Here is a 22099-nt window from a genome sequence, read left to right on the forward strand (position 1 = left end):
TCTTGACTGTACTGCAAATTTAAAGCTTTTAATTAAAAAATGTGACTCCATCCCAGACAATCCAGACATAAAGGCATTGCTAACTTTAATCCTGGTTCTATAACCTTGGTCAGGTAACTCACTAAATGCCTTTCTTCCTCTGCTGTGCTAAAGATTAATGAAATGACTTTTACAACCTCCTAGCCCAAAACTTTCATGATTTACCATAGAGTAAATCCACAGTTTTATTCTGATATATTTTGGTTTAAAAAAATAGATTCAAGGAAACTTCTCTTCATGATGACAGTAACTTTTAATACAGATTTTAATACCCTGGTTTAAGCAAATTAGCATGTTGCTAGGACAAGTCTAGAGAACAAATGCTCGAATGTAAATCTTAAAGGCTGAAGGCACAAAGTCAAATGTCTAGCTTTATACATGCAAAGAAACCAAGAGCAATAAAAGAAAAATACTTTCTGATATGGGTTTAGGTTACTGAAAACTACAGTGATTTCAGCTATGCTTTCAGACATTCAGCAAATAACATGATCGGTTCATCTTAAAGTATTAAGAAGCAGTCTACAGTGTCTCATGAACAATGCAATGACTGTCACTACAGTAGCTGGAGTAAAGCACAGAAGACCTACCTAATTATTATAATGAAGCAGGAGATAAACATTTAGTGAGGCTATCAAATGATAATGAAAACAAATAAAATACAAAAGGTTACATTCATGTCACCATGAGCCAAACACTAATTAGAGACAGATATAACCCAGTACCAAATCGCGCTGACAAAATGCATCTCACCTCTCACATAATAGCGCACACCAGCTCTGAAACAACTCCTCCTCGAGATGAGAATCCAATCAAAGTATTTTCCATTAATAGAACATGAGTGCATGGTAATAACTCAACTACATTAAGAAAAATACAACATGTGGAGAAATCATATGTATTATTTTCAGATGAAATTTGAATCTCTCTACCCTAGTTAGAATGACTCTGTCTCTAAAAAGAAAAAAAAAAGCACAGAGAATATGCAGATCTTTGTTTCTTCATGAATATTCATTCACAAGCCTTTACTTCTGATTGTGAAGTACTGTCAAGTCAATAAGCCTATGATGACATATAGTCAGTGTGTTTAAGTGGTTCATTAGAGTGTCTCTATTTACATAATATGATCTCCTTTCCCTGACAGTCTCAACCACTTTGTGGAAGTATACTAACCACATCACAAAAAAATCATCTTTGAGTCAAAAACATACACATTTAAAAATAGATTAACCTTCAAATAAGAAATGGAAAAAAGACTAGGCTATTGAAATTTGTATTATATATATTATATACATAATTACAAATAACAGTTGGTAAGCACATGAAGATTTACAGGTCAAATTGTAAAAGACTATTCAGAAGCAGATAATTAAAAATTATCTCCTCCTTCCTCATGTGTTTGGCCATGGTTATTTTATATATATATATAGCATTTTTCTTAATATAGTTTGATTCATCCATTATAAAGCATTCAGTTCAGTTGCTCAGTCGTGTCTGACTCTTTGCGACCCCATGGATCACAGCACGCCAGGCCTTGTCCATCACCAACTCCTGGAGTTCACTCAGACTCACGTTCATCGAGTCAGTATTATAATAAAATATCTATAAACCTACTTTCAACTTCCAAACAGTATCAAAACCCTGAATCTAACCATCTGCTCCTTGATCCCATCCAACTGTCTACTTGCCCACAAGGCTTGTGTAGACCAGTCTTCTGCCTTCTAAGTGTAATCCCCTGATAGCTCATTTGGTAAAGAATCTGCCTGCAATGCAGGAGACCCTGGTTCAACTCCTAGGTCAGGATGCTCTGCTGGAGAAGGAACAGGCTACCAACTCCAGTGTTCTTGGGCCTCCCCTGAGGCTCAGCTGGTAAAGAATCCACCCACAATGTAGGAGACCTGGGTTCGATCCCTGGGTTGGGAAGATGCCCTAGAGAAGGGAAAGGCTACCCACTCCAGTATTCTGGCCTGGAGAATTCCATGGGCTGTGTATAGTCCATGGGGTCCCAGAGAGTCAGACACGACTGATTTTCACTTTTTCATATGCAACCATGACTTAAAAACACACAGCTTGTTTATAAGAATGGCACAACACTCTTAATATAACTCCAAGTCCTTGTTTATTCCCCCAGTAACTACCTAACAGTCATCATTACTGCATGAAGCAGCAGTTTGGTCCTTTTTGGTGTCATATGAAATCTGAAAGGACCGTATCACAAAAGCCCTAATTGTGCTGATGGAACTTGCAGTGTTCAGAGTCGGTTCTAACATTGGTGCTGTGGACATTCTTGAAAAACCTCCTGGTATAAACATGTTGGGTATACAGAGGGGAAGGCCTAGTAAATTCACAAGGAAATGCTAAATAATTTTCAAAACAGCAGTATCAAATGACACTAGCAATATGAATTTCTAATGATTCATCCTTCTCCATCACCTGGCATCATCAGCTCTAATGACTCATCTTGAGCTCCCAATTCACAATCCTTTAAAAGCACAGTGCTAAAGAAGACTTCAAAGCACTACTTATTGTGCATTCATTTGCTCAAGTTACCTCTTTGGAGCAGGGCACAAAGATGAATCAGACAGGAGCCCGCCCTGACAGAACTGAGTAAAGCATGGAATATGTCTGACTGTTTCATGAATCATTTTCTTCTGATTACAAGATGAATACCCTTCCAGAAAGCATTGGAAGGAACAAGAGAAAAATGAAAAGTCATGCAGAAGCCCATCATCACGACACAGCTTAAGTCAATGTGTTTACTTCTAATCTTGTATCAATTAGTGACTCCCAGAGCCACGCGTTCCCACGTGGGATGCCCATTTCACAGGTTGTCCTCAGCTTCTGACTACTGCTCACAGCTAACGGCACTGCTTCCATGTCACCGTGAAAGTAGCCGCCACCACGTGCTCCCACCACACCCACGCACCCGCCGGCCTCCATGCCCACAAAGCTGCTTCCTTTCTGCCACGGCGGCTGAGCTGCACAGTCCAGCGGACAAGCTGTCCTTGCCAGGCCTGTGACCTGTGCATGGGGCCCCAGCCCCTCACACACTCAAGGACACTGTGCCGGCAGGGGCTGTGCTCTCACCTTCTCCACAACCTGGCTTCCCGGGATGTGGCGAGAGCCCCCACTGGGGAGGGCAGTGAGGGAGCAGGAGCCTAACCTCCCTCTCTAACGGTCATTTTAAACGACCAGCAGCACGTCAGCTGATCTGACCCTCTGCGTGGACACCTGGTATGCCTTTGCTTTGGGACACAGCTCTCACTTGGCTGGGTCTCCTCTTCCTCAGTGGCCTTTGCTGGGTGGTCTTCATTTCCCCAACTTTAAATCTTAGAGCCACTCTGTGTGACCGGTCCTTCCACTCACTCACTCCAATGCCCCGCTTCAAAGGCCCGCCATCCTCTCTGGGGCTCTAGCATGGACTATCTAGGATCCCCTTCAGACAGTCTTCTCTCTTCTCCACACCTTTTCCTTCGCTATGTACCTTTCTCCCTTTGAGGCTCTCATCCCGTAGCTCTGAATGCCATCTGTACCCTGAGGACCCTCAAATATATGTCTCCAATGTGGACTTCCCGCCTAAACTCCATTTTCATTAATCCATGTTTTCTTGCCATCTCGACTCTGATATCCACAGACATTCCAGGCTTAACATGTCCAAAGAAAGGCCTAAATGTTCTGGCCTCCCTCCCACCTCAGCTCTTCCCCGTCAGTGCATGGCTTCCTTCCACTTACTCTGGCCAAAAACCTTAAGATGCATACTAAACCCTCTATCCTTCCCCATGTAATATAATTTGTCAAACTCCTTTTAGCCCTATCTTCAAAACTTATCTGGAGCCCGAGCACTGTTGATCACCATCACCTCCCATCCGGATTACGACAACTGCTCCTAACTCCGCCTTGCATCCCCCCTGCTCCCCTTGGGCTTATTCTCTGCACCAGTGTCCAAGTGGCCCTGTCCGACCATGCCGATCCTCTGCCCAGATCCTGAGTGCTCCTCCTGACAGTTAGGCCGCGCTGCTGAGGGCTGCAGGATTCAGGCCCAGCTGCATCTCGGAACCCAGCTCCCGCCTGCCCTGTCCACTCTCTGCCCCAGTCATGCTCCTGCCACGGGCCCTCTGTTCTTGCTGGTCTCTAAGTACACAGAACCCCTGACGACAGTTCTAGTCAAAAGTCAACACTAAACAAAGAACAATGTAGGGCTTTCCTGGTGGCTCAGTGGTAAAGAAATCCCCCGCCAATGCAGGAGACACAGGTTTGATTCCTGGTCTGGGAAGATCCCACATGCAGCAGAGTAACTAAGCCCGTGTGCCACGACTACTGAGCCTGTGCTCCAGAGTCCAGGAGCCGCAACTACTGAAGCTCTCACACCCTACAGGCCGTGCTCTGCAGAAAGAGAAGCCACTGCAATGAGAAGATCACGCACTGCAGCCAGGAGCAGCCCCCATGTGCTATAACTAGAGAAAAGCCTGCACACAGCAAGGAAGACCCGCCACAGCCAAAAATAACTACATACATTTAAACATTTTTTAAAAGGCCAATGTTGAGCTTCAGATTTAAAGCTAAATGGATAGTCTGTTTCTATAACCCCATTTACCATTATTTGCCCATTCACAATCTCATTTTGGAATTAAAACACACACAAAAACAAGTGGCCCAGACCCTTGAAGCGCTACCTACACAGAACATCTGCTATCAGTTTACCCTCCGGAGAACTTGAGAGAGCTTCAGGGAAAAGGCAAAACAAAACCAGAAAAACAAGGGCTTTTATCCTGACATTTTCTGCTTTCTATTCCCTCACAACTGTAGAAAATCTCTCCTGCATTGCTATTTTCTGCTTTGAAGTATAGTAAGCATGATAATTTAAGGAAATCACATTCACACCATGAACAGATAAACCACAGACTGCTATGTCGGCTCACAAGCTTCTCTGGGAGCACTCGAGAGAGACCCCTCGGTTTCTAGCAGAGCCCGATCTCGGGCGCTCAGCAGCACACTGGGCGGCCCTTTATCGGCCAGCTCAGTCTGCTTCCGTTTTTATTAATATGATGATGTCTCTGATAAAGACTTTTTTAAAATGAACTTACAATTAGATAACCATTACTCACTCTGTACTAGTACCATACCTGCTCCGCAAGCATCATTCTTTGTAAAAACATCTATGTTTCATTTTTTCTGGGGCTATTTCAAATGACAAATATAATTTTCAACTGTAATTCTCCTCTCCAAGTTGCTGGTCACCCTAGTTCCTGAGTCTTTCTTAATTACTAAGAAAAATGTTCACAAGTCAGGCTAAAATTATTCTTGTTTATTGATAAAGTCTTAAAAAGCCAAAACACAGTGGACATATTTCTTCTTTTAACCCACTAGCCCCGGAATTCTGGGAGAGCGAGAACATGATTCAGTCTAAAGAGTTCATTCTATTTAAAAAAAAAAAAAAGGTCATTTACAACCAGTATTCTCAGATTTTGTTAATAGGTTTGATTTTATCAAAAGCAGTACCTACTAATTCTAAAATACTCTCCTCATGTAACAGTTGAGACTGTCTTTAAATCTGCCTTATAATAATATTTAAATAAAGACTGCCAGAAAACTAAAGAGTAATATGTAAGGATACAGCCATGTAATACCGGAAGGGCAAACCGATGGACCTGAAATGAAGATAATGTTTAGGAATAAATATACTTTAATAATAATAAAAAGAAGCACTATATAAAAAATATTTAAAGATGGGGAGGTAATATACAAATACAACAAAGTAGCAAACTTATGGGCAACTTAATTTTAATGAAATTTTTCTAATGTCACATTGCCTTTTCAATTTAAAACATTTAAGTATTTGCTGGAATCCTTTGGGCTTGAACATTCATAGATATTGGAACACTAACAAGATTACACAAGGGTCAGAATGTTTATCTCTCTTTATCAGTCTTGGCCTGCAGCAACTGCACTCCTCCAGGGAGTTCAATCTACTTTTCCCAAAAAAGCAAAGCAAATGTCAAAAAATGAAGCCATCAGGCAAATCTATTTACCTAGATTCCATACATTACGCTTCTGAAGTAGGCCTCCTTATTTATACCTCATTTGCATAAACCAGGAACAGAGGAAGGTGCCGTCTATGCACGTCTATCCTGGGTGACTGAAGGGAGTCAGGATCCCTTACAGACACAAATGCAGAGCTTTCCACTTGCCTGGGGAATTAGCTATGGCCCGATTTCTACATTATTCATTTTCTAATACGTATTCTCTCTCTCTTCCTTATAGAAACCAATGTTATTTTTACTCAGGTATGTTTTTCCTGTATTTAAGGCTTCCATAGAAGAGCAAAGTAAAATAACTAGGCTTCTTCAACCTAGAATGAGGTAGATCTAATCGAAGTCCACAAGTTTATAAACAGAGTTAAATCAGATTTCTTTACCAAAATCCTTAGTGATTAACTAGCCATTATGTAACATGTATTCAATTACAACTTGGATGGTGACAAATAAGCTGGTTTTATTTACTGTACATTACCTCTGGCTGAGCAGAAAGTTCTCGGAGAAGATGACCATTCCATACAAACCGCTGATCTGCCTGAGAGAGAGGTTTTAAAATTAATGTGGGCCCAGTCATGTCCAATTCTTTGCAACCTCATGAACTGCAGTATGCCTCTGTCCTCCTGCAGACTCCTCTGGCCTCCACTGTCTCCTGGAATTTGCTCAAATTCACGTCCACCGAGTCAGTGATGCTATCTAACCATCTCATCCTTTGTTGCCTCCTTCTCCGTACACCTAAGCCTACATATAATTTTACCAGAGCAGACTATTATAGTCTTTAGTAAGTTGCTGCTGCTGCTAAGTCGCTTCAGTCGTGTCCAACTCTGTGCGACCCCAGGCTCCGCCGTCCCTGGGATTCTCTAGGCAAGATCACTGGAGTGGGTTGCCATTTCCTTCTCCAATGCATGAAACTGAAAAGTGAAAGTGAAGTCGCTCAGTCGTGTCCGACCCTCAGCGACCCCATGGACTGCAGCCCACCAGGCTCCTCCGTCCATGGGGTTTTCCAGGCAAGAGTACTGGAGTGGGGTGCCATTGCCGTAAGTTAGTCAACTAAAATATTGATTTATATTTTATAAATATTTATTTTATATTTGAACTATATAAAATTATCACTTTTATGGATCAAAAATGGTCAATTAGTGGCAATTTCATATAGTCTAAGCCAATAGATGACTGACTGCAACTTTATAAATGCTATCTGCCCCTTAAACATATCTATTTTTTTAACAACAACAAAAAAAAACCAAGGCAGCAATTATCTAGGTTCCTGAACAGCAGAAATTTCATGTTAAATCATCTGAGGTCTAGTTTTAAAGATATGCTTAATTAAAAAAAAAAAAGGCGGAGGAGGGGGAATCACAAAAAAACCCATACCAAACAAAAGCATATTTTCCAAGTTAACAAGCTGTTACTCTTCTTGTTGTAAAAGCTATAAATGACACCACTACAAAAAGAAGTTCATCTCTTAGGACATTAAGTTTACAAGCACAATGGTGTTGCTAATGTTCTGTTATACCACAGACCACTGAGAGGTAGGAAATGACCAATGTGTTCAAGCTAGATTTCTGAAAACGCACAAATGCAGTTCTCAATCATGTCTGTGAAACATACAGATCCTGGGATCTTGAATCTGAAGTGTGATGTCTACTTGAAACATGGTATGTTTTCAAAGCCCCATACGTGATCCTGATACAGCCAGGACTGAGAAAAATCAATATATATTTTATGGATAAAATAGAGGCATGCTCCTAAAAATTAAAAAATAAATTAAAATTTAAAAAAAAATAGAAGATTAAGCTTACCCTTTCCAAGAGACTCATTTCCTGGAATTCTGGACTAGTGTTGGAGAGCCGCTGCAAAGTATGGGTCAAATCATATGTTGTTGAAAAGTAAAACCCATCCATACTCAAGACATGGTTCATCATTGCTAGGAAAGTTTTATTATCTTGTAACTGCAAACAAAGCAGAGAACACAGTCAGTTTATCTTATCCCTGAAAAGGAATCAGCATGATCAGAGAGTCAAAGTAAAAATCTTTAAGTCAAGCCCTGTTAAATGCCATCAGCAGAAAGACTGGACAAGGGGGATGCTCGCTTCCCTCGGGCCTGGGACAGTTCCTGTCACATGGGCAATGCTCAAGAGCACAGGGCATTACAGAAGCTGGTGGGCAGACCTCCTTCCCATTAGCATCCTTCACAGTTTTTGCTCTAAAGGGCAGAAGAGGTAGCTTAATCCAGCACCACCACCTTAAGTTACGACCCCCTGAGCCTCACGTACTTTATACAGCGTCTCTGTCGTGTTCCCAGAAGCTCCTTGCTAGCTTACCCTAATTATCCTCATTTGACAGAACCCAGTAACACAGAGTCAGTGACCAGAGAATAACACCGTCCTCACTCCTAAGAAACTGCACTGGTTTGGGCTAGTTGGGAAGTCAAATGGAATTCTTTTAAAAAAAAAAAGCAAAGATGGAAAAGTCCAGGAGAGAGTGCAGGGGTCAAGGCGGTAATGAAGGAGGACCCTGAGCTCACCTCCTCCCACAGGCACCGAAATTACAGCAATCCACACAGCAACTGTCTATGAAAGCAAGCTGAAGCCTGGTGGGACAGATCCTTCACAGCTAAAGATATCCAGAAGGAACCATGAGATGGGTGAGAGAGGTGAAGACCTGGTATAGTCAAGACCCACACCCTCAAGGAGGTGATTCACCAATGGGAGGATTATCACAACTGCCAAGGTTGTGATAATCCTTGCCCCTTTTCCCAGTGGGCGAGGGGTCTGAGCCCTATGTCAGCTCTTGAGGTCAACGATCCTGTACCAGCAAGACAAGCTCCCAGAAATGTCTGGATTTGAAGGCAGGCAGGGCTTGTGTACAGGAGAGCAGGAGCACTGCAGGAAACAGAGGCTCTCCTCCTAAAGGCCTGCGGAGGATCTCACGTGCTCCAAGGCCTAGCAAGGGGGCCTGAAAGGAGCCAGGGCCAGACCCACTTAGTGATCTTGGCAAGCCTCCTGGAGAGGCAGAAGGCAGCTGGGACTGCCACTGCGGGTGGAGACGCTGGCAGCAAGCACCTTAGGGAGCTCGTTCCACCAGAAGGACAGAGGTGCTAGCAAGCGCCATTCTGGACCCTCCTTAGCACCTGTTAGTGGGGGGGCTTCTGCACCCACCAGCTGGCTGGCAACAGAGAAGAACAATGAAACCAAGACCTGATCCTTTGAAAAGGTAAACAAAATTGATAAGTCAAGGGAAAAACAGAGAGGACCTAACTATAGTCAGAAACAAAAGAGGACAAATTACAACGGATACCAAAGAAACACAAAGCACAGAAGAGCTTATTACAAACAGCTGTATGCCAGCACAACAGACAACCGAGGAGACAGATAAACTTCTAGAAACGACCTCCCAAGACTGAATCAGGGAGAAATAGAAAATATGAACAGATTTATTACCAGCAACGAAACTGAATCAGTAATTAAAAAACTACCAAAGTCCAGGATCAGACAACTTCACCAGTGAATTAAACCAAAGAGTTAACGCCTCTCTGAAACTATTTCAAAAAACTGAAGAGGAAGGAATGCGTTCAAACTCATCCCAAAAGGCCCGTATCACCCTGATACTCACATCAGATACAGTTATCACACAAACTCACAATCATAGGCCAGTATCACTGATAAACACAACACAAAATCCTCAACAAAATACTAGCAAACCAAATTCAACAACACATTAAAAAGATCACATGCCATGATCAAATGGTACTGAGCCCAGGGATGGGAGGACAGTTCAGTACCCACCAATCAAACAATATACTACAGTAACTGAAGAATAAAAATCATATGATCATCAACAGATGCAGAAAAAGCATTTTACAAAATCTATTATCCATTTGTGATAAAACTTCTCAACAAAGCATGTGTGCTGTGCTTGGTCACTCAGTCATGTCTGACTCTCTGCAACCCCAGGGACTGTAGCTGGCTGGGCTCCTCTGTCCGTGGGAATCTCCAGGCAAGAATGCTGGAGTGGGTAGCCTACCCCTTCTCCAGAGGATCTTCTCAACCCAGGAATCAAATCAGGGTCTCTCGGATTGCAGACAGATTCTCTACCAGCTGAGCTATCAGGGAAGCCCATAAAGGGAGTGTACCTTATTAATAAAGACCATATATGATAAACCTATAGCCAGTATCAAGTTCAACAGGGAAAATCTAAAAGCATTTCTTCTAAGATAAAGAACAAGACAAGGATGCCTATTCTTACCACTTTTACTCAACATATCAGATGTCCTAGCCAACTTGGTTGGAGAAGGCAATGGCAACCCACTCCAGTACTCTTGCCTGGAAAATCCCATGGACAGAGGTGCCTGGTAGGCTACAGTCCATGGGGTCGCTAAGAGTCAGACACAACTGAGCGGCTTCACTTTCGCTTTTCACTTTCATGCACTGGAGAAGGAAATGGCAACCCATTCTAGTGTTCTTGCCAGGAGAATCCCAGGGATGGGGGAGCCTGGTGGGTTGCCATCTCTGGGATCACACAGAGTCAGACATGACTGAAGTGACTTAGCAGCAGCAGCAGCCAACCTGGTGGACATGAGTTTGAGTAAGCTCTAGAAGTTGGTGATGGACAGGGTAGACTTGGCATGCTGCAGTCCATGGGGTTGCAAAGAGCTGAACATGACTGAGAGACTGAAGTGAACTGAGCTATAGCAACTAGACAAAAGAAATCAAAGGAATTTAAACTGAAAAGGAAGAAGTAAAATTGTTACTGCTTGCAAATGACATGAAACTACACATAGAAAACCCTAAAGGAAAGAGGCCACCAAAATAACTAGTAAAACGTCAGGATATAAAATTAATATATTAAAGTCCATTGCATTTCAATACAGTAACAATGAACTAACTGGGAACAGAAATTAAGGAGAAAATCCCATGTACATCTGCAAGAAAAGCACAAAATACCCAGGAAAAAAATCTAACCAAGATGGGAAGAAAATCTGTCACTGGAAAATTATAAGACAACGATGAAAGAAATTAAAAATGACACAGACTCCCAGAGAACAAACTGATGGTTACCAATGAGGAGTGTAGGTAAGAAGGATGAGTGAAGTAGGTAAGGGAGACTAAGAGATACAAACTTCCAGTTATAAAATAAGCAAGTCACGGGGATAAAATGTACAGTATAGAGAGAACATCGATGATGCTTTGTATGGTGACAGATGGTAAGGAGATTTATTGTGGTGATCATTTTATAATGCATAAAAATACTCAACTACCATGTTGTACACTCGAAACTAATATTGTAAATCAACTATACTTCAATAGGAAAGAAAGGAAGATTCAGTAAAAGTAATATTTCTACTTATTTTCTGATAATCATTTTAGCTGGCTTTCACAATGAATACTGAGACATTTGTTTTTATCCTTGTTTTAAAAAGTAATTTTTAATGTCTGGTAATAATGTTTAACAAATGATTAACATTGAATCTACATATTACAAATCTATATACTACAAAATTTTTATTTTGGCCTCAACATTGTTTTGAAAAACGGAAGATACAAATAAGCAATTAGTTACACAGTCTGACAACAAATTAGAGCAATCAAGAAATTGTTCACTATTACTGGGCTATTAAATATAAACATTTTCATTGCCTTAAAATTATCATGTCTCATACAGGATGAATATATTAATACACTGATTGATATATAAGTAGTAGAAAAAATAAATTTTAAGTTTAAAGTATAAAAGCCATATTCTATAGTTTTGTCGTTGTTTTAAGTCGCTGTTGTGTTCGACTCTTTTGCAACCCTATGGTCTATAGCCTGCCAGGCTCCTCTGTCCATGGAATTTCCCAGACAAGAATACTGGAGTGGGCTGCCATTTCCTTCTCCAGGGCATCTTCCTGACCAAGGGATCAAACCCATGTCTCCCGTGTTGGCAGGCGGATTCTTTACCAGTGAGCCAACAGGGAAGGCCATTCTACAGCTTTACTTAAGTCAATAAGACAATAGCGTTAGGACTAATTTTTTTAAATGTCTATTACAGGTAAGATACATGTTTCAGAATAGTTAGTTTTTCAAAAACAAACTTTTTATAATTCTGGGAATAAAAATACAATGTAAAAAATTTTTAAAGCTACTATACTATAGTACATACTAATATAGTATGTATATACTAACGTACATACTATAATGTACATTTAGAAAACAAACACTCAACAGATATAAATCTCTAAACATAATGTTGATTTAAGGTAATTTTCAAAAAATAGAAGAGTTAATGCCATTCAACTAAGTTTTTAAAAATACTTCAAGCAAAAATAGCTTTGTTTGAATAAGAATACTGGCAGTCTTTGCTTTGCACAATAGGGCTGGACCATGCAAATGAGCAGGTTATCCTTCTCAATAATCTTAACCTATGTTAATAATCAATAGGAAAAATTACAACTGTTGCATGACAGATTTTTAAAAACTCAAAACATTAAAGTACACTCCTACTGCAAGTTATAAATGGAAAAATGAAAACATAGTAAAACTAATATTATTTAGTATACTATAATTTAAAACATCAAGAATTTAAAATGTTTTATTTCTTGTCAAAACTGCATCAAGAGTAGCCTGAACAGTGCTTGTGCTGCTCCCATCATGTACCTTAGAGCCATCTTTCTGTACCCTGGTGGACTATCACACAGCTAAGCCGGAACCAGTTTCTAACGCTTAATTATGAACTGAAATCTATGTGTTGAGTACATGGGCATTTTCAGTTTGTCCTTTTCTCTTTTATGAAATTTCATATTTTAAGAATTGAGTCAGTTAAAAAAAAAAAAAAGAGCAACAACCCAAGAGCAATAAAATATATGAAGGGATATATACACCTCTCCCTGGTCAGGGAACTGGACCCCACATGCCGCAACTAAGAATACGCAAACTGCAACGAGAGATCCCTCATACTGCAACTAAGATAGCCAGATAAATGTATTTTTTTAAACTGCACCAAACGTTCTGTGTTCCACCTCCCTTCCCCACCCATGCCATGGGACTTCTTTGGGTTTTGCAATTACTGTTTCCAGTCCTTACCTGAATATCAGTTAAGTGCAACATCGTCTTCTTATAAGAAAGGACATCAAAATCTGTTGCTTTCCAGATTACATGATTGAAAAATTCACCTATTTTTTTCTTTTTGGTAATGACAATTAGATAATTACCTGCAAAAAGCAAAGCCAAACTTAGGTAAACAGAAACAAGGCAACTAGAAAGCCAGAAGCAGCAGTCCTTTAAACTCCAGAGGCAGGAGTTGTGCTAAATAAAGGACGAGCGCATTTTTAAGGCAATCTTATAATTTATGAATAGAGAGACGAGCATATTATTTAAAAATATTTTTTTGAACGGTCAAATTTTTTCTCAAAAAGGTAAAAGCAAAAGCTTTTGGTAACCAGAGTAGTGATCCTTGCAGATGGAAAATAAGAGACAGAAAACACCTCTCTCTCTTTCTCCGCCCTAAGCATACATTAGCCTCTGCTAATGCATTTCCCAATGTGTAGCTTGAGGCATCACAGGTCATGAGATTTGGCCAGTGCAGGACAGTGTCCCGTCTACACCCCCCACGTCGTCCCGTTACTCTGAATGGCAGAGAGATGTGCTGGGCAGCATAACTAACTGGTTACTGTACACTCCAAAGATGAGTGGTCAGGAAGCAAGAAGCCATCATAGCACCATGTATAACACACCAGCCCTGATCTTGGCCACCTCCCCTTCCTCCCACAAATAAGCCAGGGAAAGCATTTACCACTAGATTTATTCTTCAGATCTGTTTGGGGCTCTAACAAGTGCCCTCTCTGGAAGTTTTCCTAGGTACACGTCTCTCCTAGAACTTGTCACACTGTACTGTAGTAACTTACCATTTAAATGCCTCTCTCATTTGACTGTAAACTGCAGGACAAAAGGGACCTGCATCTTTTACAACAGCATTCAGCATTTTATAGATATAACAGCATTCAGTTATATTCAGCATATAACTATATGCCTGAAACAATAGGAACTTTTTAAAAGTATGAAATAAAATTTAAATTCGAAAAATCACTCTTCTAATAACTAGAACCAGGTAACATTCTCTAACATGCTCTATGTCATAATCAACCCCAGTAAGGAGCTGAAGGTAGAGAATACTCTGGTTCATCAATGCATTAAAATTTTTGTGTAAATACTCTTAGAATTTATGAAAAATCTCTAGCAGACTAGAGATTTCAACTCCAGTTGAATAAAACCAGAATCAAAAGTTTAAAAAAAAAAGAACCTCAGGCTTATAAATTTAACCACTTGCTACTAGGGGTAGATTACTTTTAGAAATTAAGGACAAATACCTAAACTACAGATTCATTGCTTCAAGTAAGATATAAAGTGTGTCTCCATCTTTATACTCTAGTAGGGTCGATTTAATTACTGTTTTTCCCCACTTTAGCTCATTTTTCTTACCTGCCACCAGATGGATTGTGCCCAGTATACCAAATATTGGTCTCGTAACCGCTGAAGGAGGAATATCTTTCTTGACTTTAAAGAAAAAAGTAAAGGAAAAAAGAAAACTCACTGAGAAAAAGCTCAGCAACAGAAAAAGAAATGTAGTTTCATTTCAATGGTTACTCCAACTAAATCAGTGTGCGTGCTTTGTTCTAAGAAAGCGGTATCCCTTCATTACTGCTAGACCTCCATTTTGGCAAAATATAAAATAAAGATGTTCATGTTACGTCACAAAGGTCTCTCCTGGTCAAGAATATGGTGCCAAAAGTAACATGCTTCAATAACCTCACTATGTAAATGATGATTAGTTCCAACGGCAATTTTCAAATCATTTATTCAGCCTCTTGTCAGAAACCCAATCTGTCCCTTTAAGAGAATTAGAAAGTAAATGGAGATTGAGATGAGATTTTAATTTCAACATGCAACAAACGGAATGTAAAACAGGACTCTGGTGATCCTAAGAATGTGGGAAGTGGGGGCAAAGACCCAAGAGAGGAAGGAAGCAAGACAAGCCTCCTCTTGGTGCCTAAGAGCTGACACAAGCACCCAGGGAGGCCACATCACTGGCTGTGATTTATCAGCAATGCCTTCATGAGTGAAGAGAGCCTTAGATTCAAGGTTCATTTCACAACTGTTAAACTTTAAGTCAATGTGCTACACAAAACATACTTTGTAGAACTGCAGTTTAGGGAATAATGGAAAAAAAGAGGGAAAGTAGGGTCTCCTAGTCAAAGAAGAGTGTTTTGGTACATCCACAGAAACTCTGCTTCCTCTGAGTAACAATGTACAGTGGGAGATTAAAGGCTCTGAGAAGGCCTACGGTAAAAGAAAGCTGCTCCGTGGTTGAATTCAAAGTTTTCCAAATTTACACGGCTATAAAGTGTTTCTTTCAGTCTCATTTTAATTATCGTCCATTGTGAAACACTGCTGTCTCGTTTCTTTACGACAGTCCTGTAATTCTAAAATTTACTTTTCTCTCAATAATTCAATTTACTTAGTAATGCTATGCCATAGCTAACTACCATGAAAAATGGGAATACCAGTGCAGTAAAAAGCTCAGAGAAAACTCTGAACATATTGAGAGATCTGATAAACTTAAAGGTACTACTGATAGAACTGTAAGTTATAATAACTCGAGTGTAACAGCAAGGGAAGGAAGAGTGTCAGTCACTCAGTCATGTCCGACTCTCTGCGGCCCCACGGACTTCAGCCCACGCTCCTCTGTCCGTGGAATTCTCCAAGCAAGAATACTAGAGTGGGTAGTCATTCCCTTCTCCAGGGGAATCTTCCTGACCTAAGGATTGAACCCAGGTCTCCTGCATGGCAGGCAGATGCTTTACCATCTGAGCCACCGGGGTGATAATTCCTAGGACTATGATAATTTTTCATGGAAGAAAAAAAAAAAACTCCTCTTTCTGTGGCAATGGTCTGCATTCCCGGTGGTAAAAGGAAACTGGCAGAGAAACTGGGATCGACAGGCTCTCATCACCACTGGCTTAAGGTCAAAGCATCTCTTCATGTGTCTTCCAATGACCACTAACATTCTTACATCCACACTATTCAAGACCTTTAGCTTGGTCCACTCAAATGGGTCAGCAATCGCTACTTCAAATAAAATGTCACTGACAGGTCAGAAGAGTAACTGAAAATACATCTACACTAAAGCTTTTATAAGACACTAGGTTGTATCAATGTGGTATAAAGTTTGGGGACTAAAGTTTAGAAGTAAACTAACAGTGTGATAAAACCAGTCAGCCATTCTGAGAGAGCAGCCACCAAGCAAGTCATAGGAAAGGCCACATCACCAAACTAAAACAGCCGTCACTCCACTGGTCAAACAGAAAGTTGACACAGTCCTTAAGGAGAACAAGCGGATACCCAAAAACACAGACTTAGAGTCCTGTCTTACACTTTAGTGCTCTATGCAAAATATGTTCATGTCTCACTTTATCCATTCAAAGGATAGTTACTATTTACTGAAGTGACATATGACATTCAAATGTGATTCTCACATGGCACACTGATTTGTCACTGAAATTATTTCACATTAGTCAGAAATCAGTGTTCCACACAATTGAACAACAAGTTGTTTTTCACACCCAAGAGAAGCAAAACCAAAATACAGATAGATTAGATAAACCATTCTGCCTAAAACATAAGTTTTAGTGATATATATATAATTTTTCATTTATTAAATTAATAAATGAAATTTATTATATAATTTATAAATTATAATATATAATTTATATAAATTAAATTATCCTCGTAATCATGAATATTTTCAAAAACAAAGCGGTTGTTAAAATTCCACACATTTTATGCTACAACAACTTTCTCACACTCTATAGTTATAGTTAGTTAGAGTTAGAGTTAGAGAGGAACATTAACATATCAACAAAATCAATCCTGTTATCGGTACCATTGAGAGAACAAATAAAGAAATAATTAAGTTTTTAAATCCTTATGAACAGTAAAATGCTAAAAATTTCAAGAAAAAGCACAAAATCAAGGCACAAAAATCAACTGAGGTAGCAAGAATTAAATTTTTTCTAAGAAGGCACTCAGATCCACACACCGACACAGATCTCGCCAGTTTAACTGCTACTGCAGCTGAGGTGTAAACTCTTTCAGGACACTTATAACCCTGGCCATGAAATACCTGAGAGCGTAACTTCTGTGGACACGCGGTCGATGATAAGTACATCATCTGCTCCGTCATCACAAGCTTCCACATAAAATTTTTCAGGGGTGACGTGCCTAAGAAGAAGTTCAAAACCATAAATAACTGAAGGAAATAATATGAACACTTCCCCAAAACCTACTGCAACAATGTAGTTCAACTTGGCATCACTTCCCCAGCTTTAACAGAAAGCTGTTATGCTCTTCTTATGTGTTCACTGCAACTCTTATGGCTTAATTTAACGCTGATAAGGTTCTAATCTGCTCTGACACCACTGTGACTTACAGAAGACAATCATGCTAGAATCTAATTTAGAGTCATCAGGATGCAGAGGGAATGCAGCACAGCAGTCAGGAGCACGGCCTATGGGACCAGACTCACTGTGCTGTGTGAACTTGGGCACGTTCCTTCTCCTCTCTGTTCTTCAGTCCCCTTATCCACAAAATAAGGATACCACCAGACTCATGAAATAGCACTGCTGTGAGGATGGAAAGAGCTAACCACTGAGTAACTTTCAGAACACTTGACACACAGTAACCACGACGTGTTAGCCAAAAATACTAAAAAACACATTTCCAGGAAATTGCTTAAAATAAACGTTAACATTTTGGTATTTTGTCAGAATGCCACCTATAATGTTCTTGGGGGGAAGAAAGACATTCTGCAAAATAAAAAATAGGGTAAAATCAGGGTTGGGAAAGAGTACTCAAAATGCATGCAACTTTTTAATCTGAGTTCAACAAAAATGAACAGTTGGATCTTTAAGAGAGAAACTGGGTAACTTCAGCAAGCAACTGAGCATGGTTCAGGAAATAATTATCAACAAAAACAACACAGTGAAAATCAAGATTTGCATGCACTAACAATGGAGATTGAGGCTGTTGTTAAGGTGGTGTGTGTATTAATCACGTCTGACTCTTTGTGACCCCATGGAGTATAGCCTGCCAGGCTCCTCTGCCCATGGGCTCTTCAAGCAAGAATACTGGAGTGGGTTGCCATGTCCTTCTCCATGGGATTTTCTCAATCCAGGGGTTGAACCTGTATCTCCTGTGTCTCCTGCACTGCACCTGGGAAGCCCACTGGGTTTATTATAATATTATTAAGACAGATAATAATAAACCATGGCCTCAGACAGTTGGAGTATAACATGAAGAAGGGCAAAGGTTAACAGAGTTTTGCCTAGAAAACACACTGGTCATAGCAAACACCCTTTTCCAACAACACAAGAGAAGACTCTACACATGGACATCACCAGATGTAATTAGCCCCAACTTTGCTCATTACTCTTCAGAGTCCCTTGGACTGCCAGGAGATCCAACCAGTCCATTCTGAAGGAGATCAGTCCTGGGTGTTCTTTGGAAGGAATGATGCTAAAGCTGAAACTCCAGTACTCTGGCCACCTCATGCGAAGAGTTGACTCATTGGAAAAGACTCTGATGCTGGGAGGGATTGGGGGCAGGAGAAGGGGACGACAGAGGATGAGATGGCTGGATGGCATCACCGACTCGATGGATGTGAATTTGAGTGAACTCCGGGAGTTGGTGATGGACAGGGAGGCCTGGCATGCTGCGATTCATGGGGTTGCAAAGAGTCGGACATGACTGCGACTGAACTGAACTGAACTGAGTAATGCTGGCCAAGTTAGGAGTGCTACCTCAGCCAGGCCTTGTTAGGTACTAGAGGTACAAAGTCCCCGGATCACAGAGCTTACATGGCAATGGGAAAGACAATACACATGGAAGTGATTCAATGATTTCAGATGGTGATCTGAACTATAAGAAAATAAAGGGGCCTCCGGTTCAAGAAGGTAGAGTAGAAGGACATGTGTTCATCTCATCCTGCGAGAACACCAAAATCACAACAATCTGTTGAACGACCATCAACAGGAGGACGCTGATGCTGCTACTGCTGCTAAGTCGCTTCAGTCGTGTCCGACTCTGTGTGACCCCATAGCCGGCAGCCCACCAGGCTCCACCATCGCTGGAACCTACCAAAAATGATACTCCATGGCCAAAGACAAAGGAAAAACCACAGCAAGACGGCAGGAGGGGCACAATCACGATAAAATCAAATCCCATACCCGCTGGGTGGGTGACCTACAAACTGGAGAACAATACCAAAGAAGTTTCCCCACTGCTGTGAAGGTTCAGAACCCCATGTCAGGCTTCCCGGCCTGGGGAACCAATGGAGGGACCAGGAGTCCCCAGGGAATGTGACCCTGAGGCCAGCAGGATTTGATCACAGGACTTCCACAGGCCTGGGGGATGTAGACGCCAGTTGTGGAGGGCACAGACAAAACCGTGTGTGCACCAAAACTCAGAGGAGAGAAGCGCAGACCCCACAGGAGTCTGAACCGAAACCACCTGCTAGTGTTAGAGGGTCTCCAGTGGAGGCGGGTCCGCAGGGGCTCCCCACAGGGACGGGGCACAGCAGCAGCAGGCCCGGAAGGTCCCCCTTGGTGTAAGCGCTCTTGGAGGTCACCATTAACCCTGCCACAGAGCCTGCAGACCCTGGGGCTGGGTCACCTCAGGCCAAACAACTACCAGGGACGGCGTGCAACCCCACCCCTCAGCAGATAACTGGATTAAAGCTTTACTGCGCAAGGCCCTGCCCTCCAGAGCAAGACCCAGTTTTTCCCACCACCAGTCCCATCAGGAAGCTTACACAAGCCTCTCAGCCTCCACCATCAGAGGGCAGACAGAAGAAGCAAGAAAAACCACAATCCTACAGCCACTAAAACAAAAGCACATCACAGAAAGTTAATCAGCATGAAAAAGCAGGAAGTTGTTTCCCAGATGAAGGGACAAAATAAAACCCCAGTAAAACAACCAAATGAAGTGGAGACAGGCAATCTTCCCAAAAAAGAATTCAGAGTAATGATAGTGAAGAGGACCCAGGATCTAGGGAATACAATGGAGAAGATTCAAGAAATGTTTACCAAAGGCCTACAAGAACTAAAGAACAGAGATGAATAATACACTAGAAGGAACCCACAGCAGAATAACTGAGGCAGAAGAAAGGATAAATGACCTGGGGGACAGAATGGTGGAAATCACTGCCACAGAACAGAATATTAAAAAAAATAAGAGTGAAAAGAAATGAAGACAGCCCAGAGACCTCTGGGACAACATTAGACACATCAACATTTCAGTGGTCCCAGAAGGAGGAGAGAGAGAGCAAGGATCTGAGAAGATATGTGACGATTTAACAGCTGAAAACTTCCCTCACGTGGGAAAGGAAATAGTCAGCCAAGTCCAGGAAGCACAGAGATATCAGGCAGGATAAAGCCAAGGAGGAGCACAGAGAGACGCACAGTAGTGAAACTGACAAAACTGAAGACAGAGATAAAACATTAAAAGCAACAAAGGAAAAATGACGGGAAAAAAAAAAAAAAAACATACAAGGGAACTGCCATCAGGCTATGAGCTGATTTATCAACAGAAACTCTACAAGTCAAAAGGGAATGGTACCATATAATTACTTCCCTGGTGGCTTAGATGCTACAGTGTCTGCCTACAATGTGAGAGACCGGGGTTCAATCCCTGGGTCGGGAAGATCTCCTGGAGAAGGAAATGGCAGCCCACTCCAGTACTCTTGCCTGGAAAATCCCATGGACGGAGAAGCCTGGTAGGCTACACTCTCCATGGGGTCACGAAGAGTTGAACATGACTGAACGACTTCACTTTCACTTTCTTTCACCATATAATTAAAGTGATGAAAGTGAGGACCCTACAACCAAGAATACTCTACCCAGTAAAACTCTCCATCAGAGCCGAAATCAAAAGCTTTCCAGACAAGCCAAAGTTAAAAGAATTTAGCACCACCAAACCAGCTTTACAACAAATGCTAAAGGAAACACAAGAGAAGGAAAAGAGCTACCCAAAACGATTAAAAAAACGATAATAAGATGATACATATCAATAACTACCTTAAATGTAAATGGATTAACTGAGCCCACCAAAAGACAGACTGATTGGGCAGATGAGAACATGCACATGTACGCACTCCACTTACCACACCACTCTGCCTGACCCCTCAAATTGTATGTAATTATTTCACATTGTTAAGTTAATTACGTTCCCATTATGGCTTGCAACAGTAATTATCTTTTATTTTTTGTCTGGCTATTGATTGTGAAAACTGATAAAAATCTTTTGCTGTTGTGATTGTGTAACTATTACTCACTTAATACCATTTTATTATGGTTGGTCAACATAAAAATAATAGAATTCTATTCCATCAAAACTACCATCTAGTAGAAAAACCTGTACTTTCTAAAATCCAGATGCATATCAGAATTATCTTGAAATTTTTTGAAAAATACAAATGCCCAGGTAATTCCTGTTTGGTTTTTTTTTTGGCCAGAGCTCCAGGTATGTTTCTAACGAGCAGTCATGTTTAAAAACAACAAGACTACACGAGGATCTTTTACTTCTATCTAGTTCTTCATATTCAGTACTCCCATTTCATTTAGTTGATGTTTTCCAATTACTCCATCTCTTTTCTTGTTTCTGATGTTCTTTCTCAAGCTTTTAACAAGTGTAACAGAAAAACTTTTGTATACATATATATAGAAATAATATGCATAATATATGTATTTTAGAATACTTAGGAATTTTTGCCTAACTAAAACATTTGATATACTGATTCCACTTGTTTGACTTAGTATGAATAAAATGTTAGATTTCTAATTTAGAAAAACAGATATACAACAAGCAACAACGGTTTACTGTATAGCACAGGGAACCACTGTCAATATCTTGTAATAATCTATAATGGAAAATAATTTCAAAAATAACATATACATATAACTGAATCATATACATAAAAAGTTCTACTTTTTGAAATTC

At 40.7% G+C, this 22099-nt stretch overlaps 1 protein-coding gene across 2 annotated transcripts in view; it reads right to left on the reverse strand.

The window, feature by feature from the left end:
- The window catches only part of SACM1L (SAC1 like phosphatidylinositide phosphatase), a 70394-nt gene that overhangs the window by 21545 nt on the left and 26750 nt on the right, over nt 1-22099 (reverse strand). The window contains exons 2-8 of one of the 2 annotated variants that reach the window (XM_061397045.1): nt 17229-17326; nt 14528-14602; nt 13133-13260; nt 7871-8020; nt 6547-6606; nt 5651-5684; nt 790-891 (exon numbers count right to left, since the gene is read on the reverse strand). In XM_061397045.1, the coding sequence (XP_061253029.1) occupies nt 790-891; nt 5651-5684; nt 6547-6606; nt 7871-8020; nt 13133-13260; nt 14528-14602; nt 17229-17326 (647 nt within the window). Of the gene's footprint in view, nt 1-789; nt 892-5650; nt 5685-6546; nt 6607-7870; nt 8021-13132; nt 13261-14527; nt 14603-17228; nt 17327-22099 lie in introns of those variants that run through there. The other variant, XM_061397046.1, reaches the window with a different exon arrangement.

This window comes from Bos javanicus, chromosome 22, assembly GCF_032452875.1.
Source record: "Bos javanicus breed banteng chromosome 22, ARS-OSU_banteng_1.0, whole genome shotgun sequence".
NCBI classification, from domain to species: Eukaryota; Metazoa; Chordata; class Mammalia; order Artiodactyla; family Bovidae; genus Bos; species Bos javanicus.